General features: G+C 45.3%; 1 protein-coding gene across 1 annotated transcript; it reads left to right on the forward strand.

Annotated features, from left to right (window-relative positions):
* Positions 1–269: 269 nt before the first annotated feature.
* LOC121583433 (major histocompatibility complex class I-related gene protein-like) lies at positions 270–1,973 on the forward strand. Its single transcript, XM_041899599.2, has 2 exons — positions 270–425; positions 524–1,973. The coding sequence occupies exons 1-2, from the start codon at positions 368–370 to the stop codon at positions 1,609–1,611; spliced, it is 1,146 nt and encodes a 381-aa protein (XP_041755533.1). The 5' UTR covers positions 270–367; the 3' UTR covers positions 1,612–1,973.
* The last annotated feature ends 1,346 nt before the right edge of the window (positions 1,974–3,319 follow it).

Consider the following 3,319-nt stretch of genomic DNA (forward strand, 5'->3'; position numbering starts at 1 on the left):
ATGACAAAAATTACCCTATTTACACTTTGTAGTACATTTTGACACTAGAATAAATGTTTCGGACTCATATTCGATGCAACACAGGCCATTTTCTAAACGAGAAGTTGCTTTTCAGGGCAGTGGCTCTTTAATAACGGGAAGCATAAAAATAGCAGACATAGATCAGGTCTAGCACTTCTTAGACTTGCTTTCAATGAGAATGACAGATCTATAACTACAATTTCTACTTGAATTTGGTCAGGTCGCGCAAAAAGCTACATAGCCAACTGCGTAGTATATTTTGTTTCAAAGCTAATTGAAAGGGGAAGTCTGTTAGACTCACTTGAGAGCTTAGAAACCTGCTACTCGACGCTACACTTTCTAAATCATGGACAAACTGTCTGTCTTTTTGTTTGTTCATTCGTTTTACACCATTGTCAACTCAGGTAAGATGGACTTAACTTTATCTCAAACTCAATTAATACTTTTTTTATGTTATAAAATGTCAAAGGTCCATAACTGTATAATATCACTCCTCTCCCAGGTTCAGGATCACATTCTCTGTGGGCACTTGGAACATTTATAAGCGGAGAGACGCCTTTTCCTGAGTTTATGGTTGTGGTGATGTTGGATGACATTCAAGTGGCTTACTATGACTCCAACATGGAAAACTTTATCTACAGGGTACATAACACCCCTAACAAAATACATGATAACGAAGTTCAGGACGGAGCTTATGTATTTAGATCTTTGTACCACCACATGAAAGAGAGATCATTTAACCTAAAGCACCACTTAAACCTCACAGAAGGTGTTCAAGTTCAGCAAAGAATGACTGGCTGTGAGATGTTGGACAATGGTGAACCAGCCCTGATCATGGCAAAGAACACTTTCAATGCAGTTTTAGTAGATCATGCAATATATTACAACATGACACATTTTATATACGATGCAGGTAAACTACTTAAAGGATGGGATGGAATAAGGAAAGAATATGCAAAAGGACTTTATGTGAATGTTTTCCTTCCCATTTGCATCAGAACACTGAAGACAATCCTGAAGAGAGAGAAGAACGTTGTGATGCGTAAAGTACCTCCCAGACTCAGGTTGATAAAGAAAGAGGTTTCTGGAGGACTCCAGGTGAGCTGCCTGGCGTTTGGTTTCTACCCCCGCCACATCAACCTGACCCTGCTGAGAGACGGCCAGCCAGTGGCAGAACAGGAGCTGGCAGTGGGGGAGGTTCTGCCTAGTGGAGACAGGACCTACCAGCTGAGGAAGAGTCTGGAGGTCAGTACTGAGGAGCTAAAGAAGAGACACAACTACACCTGTACTGCCTCTCACCTCAGTCTGGACAACAAGCTGGATGTCAGTTGGGAGTCTGGGGCAGAGAGAGTACACCTATCCACACTCTCAGGTCTACTGGTGATGGTTCTGATTGTTATTCTATTGGGCATTTTCATTTGTGTCAAAAGGAGGTGGAGATGCACTGCCTCCCAGTCAAAACTTTGTCAATTCAGCTCAAATCACAATGAAAATATGACTGCCAGAGCACCTATGAGGGCAGACACAAAATGTGCAAAAGATTCTGTTATTGTTGGTCAATCTTCCCTTCCCCTTAACAAAGGACTGTAAAAGATCAGTTTGCAGAGACTGTTGACAATAACAAATATCTGGGCATTAGTCCAGATCTGCATTTATATATTGTATATGCTGGTTTGGCATCCTGCTCATTAACAAAGATAATATTTTAATTATTTATGTTATGTAATCTGTCATTTATAATCATGACTATTCATTAATTTCACAATGCACTTTATATCTGTAGTCAGTGCCATGAAAAGTCCTTTAGTGTTACTTTTCCCCAGTCAAATATTCAGGCTTATATTTCCACTTCAAGGCTCGACCACAACATAAAACGTAGCTTTTGAATATAAGATCTAGTTTAATTAACTGTTATTTTGTATTGAACACTGGCTGGTATATCAAAAGGCTGAAAAACCAATGTCTCCATTCTGTTATGATTTAACTGGATAAGAACCCAAATGCAGACAAGTACACCAAGCCAGAGAAGTTTTAACAGGTTTATTTACAATGTTCAAAGTCCAGGTTTCCAAATATATGGGAAGAGCAAGTCCAGGTACAGGGAGGGTAACAGATCCAGATCAGGGCAGGTGTGGTACCGTAATGTCCTAGTGTCCGTGGTGAGTCCAAAAGAGAGGTCCGGTAATGGAGAGCAGGATGGTGGTGGCAGGAGTGAAGCGGAGGCAGGAGTCAGGTTCCAAATATCTGTGGCACAGGAGAAAAAGTAAATAGAACAGACCAAAAAACACAAAGAGCAAAAATAACCAGGTTGAGTCGGCAGCGAGACTAACATGGTCATCTTGACTATGATCTGACGATGAGTGGTAAGTTTGACCGGGTCTGTAAAGGCTGAGGTGATATGGTGAATGAGCTGCAGCTGGAACCCTGACTCCCGCACACCAGACTTCACTCCTGCAATCAAGGACAGACAGAGGGGAGGGAGAGAGCAGAGAGAGCTACCTATCAGCAGTAGGGCCTAACAGTACCCCCCCTCTACGGACGCCACCTGGCGGCCGACGGGGTTGATCGGGATGTAACCTATGAAACTCTCGGACCAGATCAGGATCCACAATGAAGCTCCTGGGCACCCAGGAACGTTCCTCGGGACCATAACCCTCCCAATCCACCAGGTACTGGAAACCACGACCTCGGCGGCGAACATCCAGAAGTCGCCGGACAGTGTGGACCGGACCCCCCACCCACGATCTTGGGCGGAGGAGGGGGACGAGAGGCGGGCACAAAGGGCTAACCGACACAGGCTTAATCTGGGAAACATGAAAGGTGGAATGAACCCGTAGGGAGGCAGGAAGCTGTAGCTTAACCGCGCAGGGGTTAACAATAGACAGTATCTTGAACGGTCCTATAAAAAGGAGGCGCCATCTTCTTAGACTCCACCTTCAATGGAAGGTCCCGTGACTTCAGCCATACCTCTTGACCAGGAGAGTAACCGGGAGCCTGGGACCGGTGACGGTTGGCTTGCCTCTGCATGTACGCCGAAGCTCGGGACAGAGCTACCCTGGCCTTCCTCCAGACCTTGAAGCAGCGGCGCATGTGGGACTGCACCGAGGGTACCGCAAGTTCCCTCTCTTGGGAAGGGAACAGGGGAGGTTGATAACCCAGAGCACACAGAAAAGGAGACAAACCAGAGGAAGCGTTAGTCAAGGTGTTATGAGCATATTCCACCCAGGGGAGCATGGAGCTCCATGACCCAGGGTTAGACCCAGTGACACAGCGAAGAGCGGTCTCCATCTCCTGGTTC

The sequence above is a fragment of the Coregonus clupeaformis genome, unplaced genomic scaffold (genome assembly GCF_020615455.1).
Source record: "Coregonus clupeaformis isolate EN_2021a unplaced genomic scaffold, ASM2061545v1 scaf2118, whole genome shotgun sequence".
In the NCBI taxonomy this organism is placed as follows: domain Eukaryota; kingdom Metazoa; phylum Chordata; class Actinopteri; order Salmoniformes; family Salmonidae; genus Coregonus; species Coregonus clupeaformis.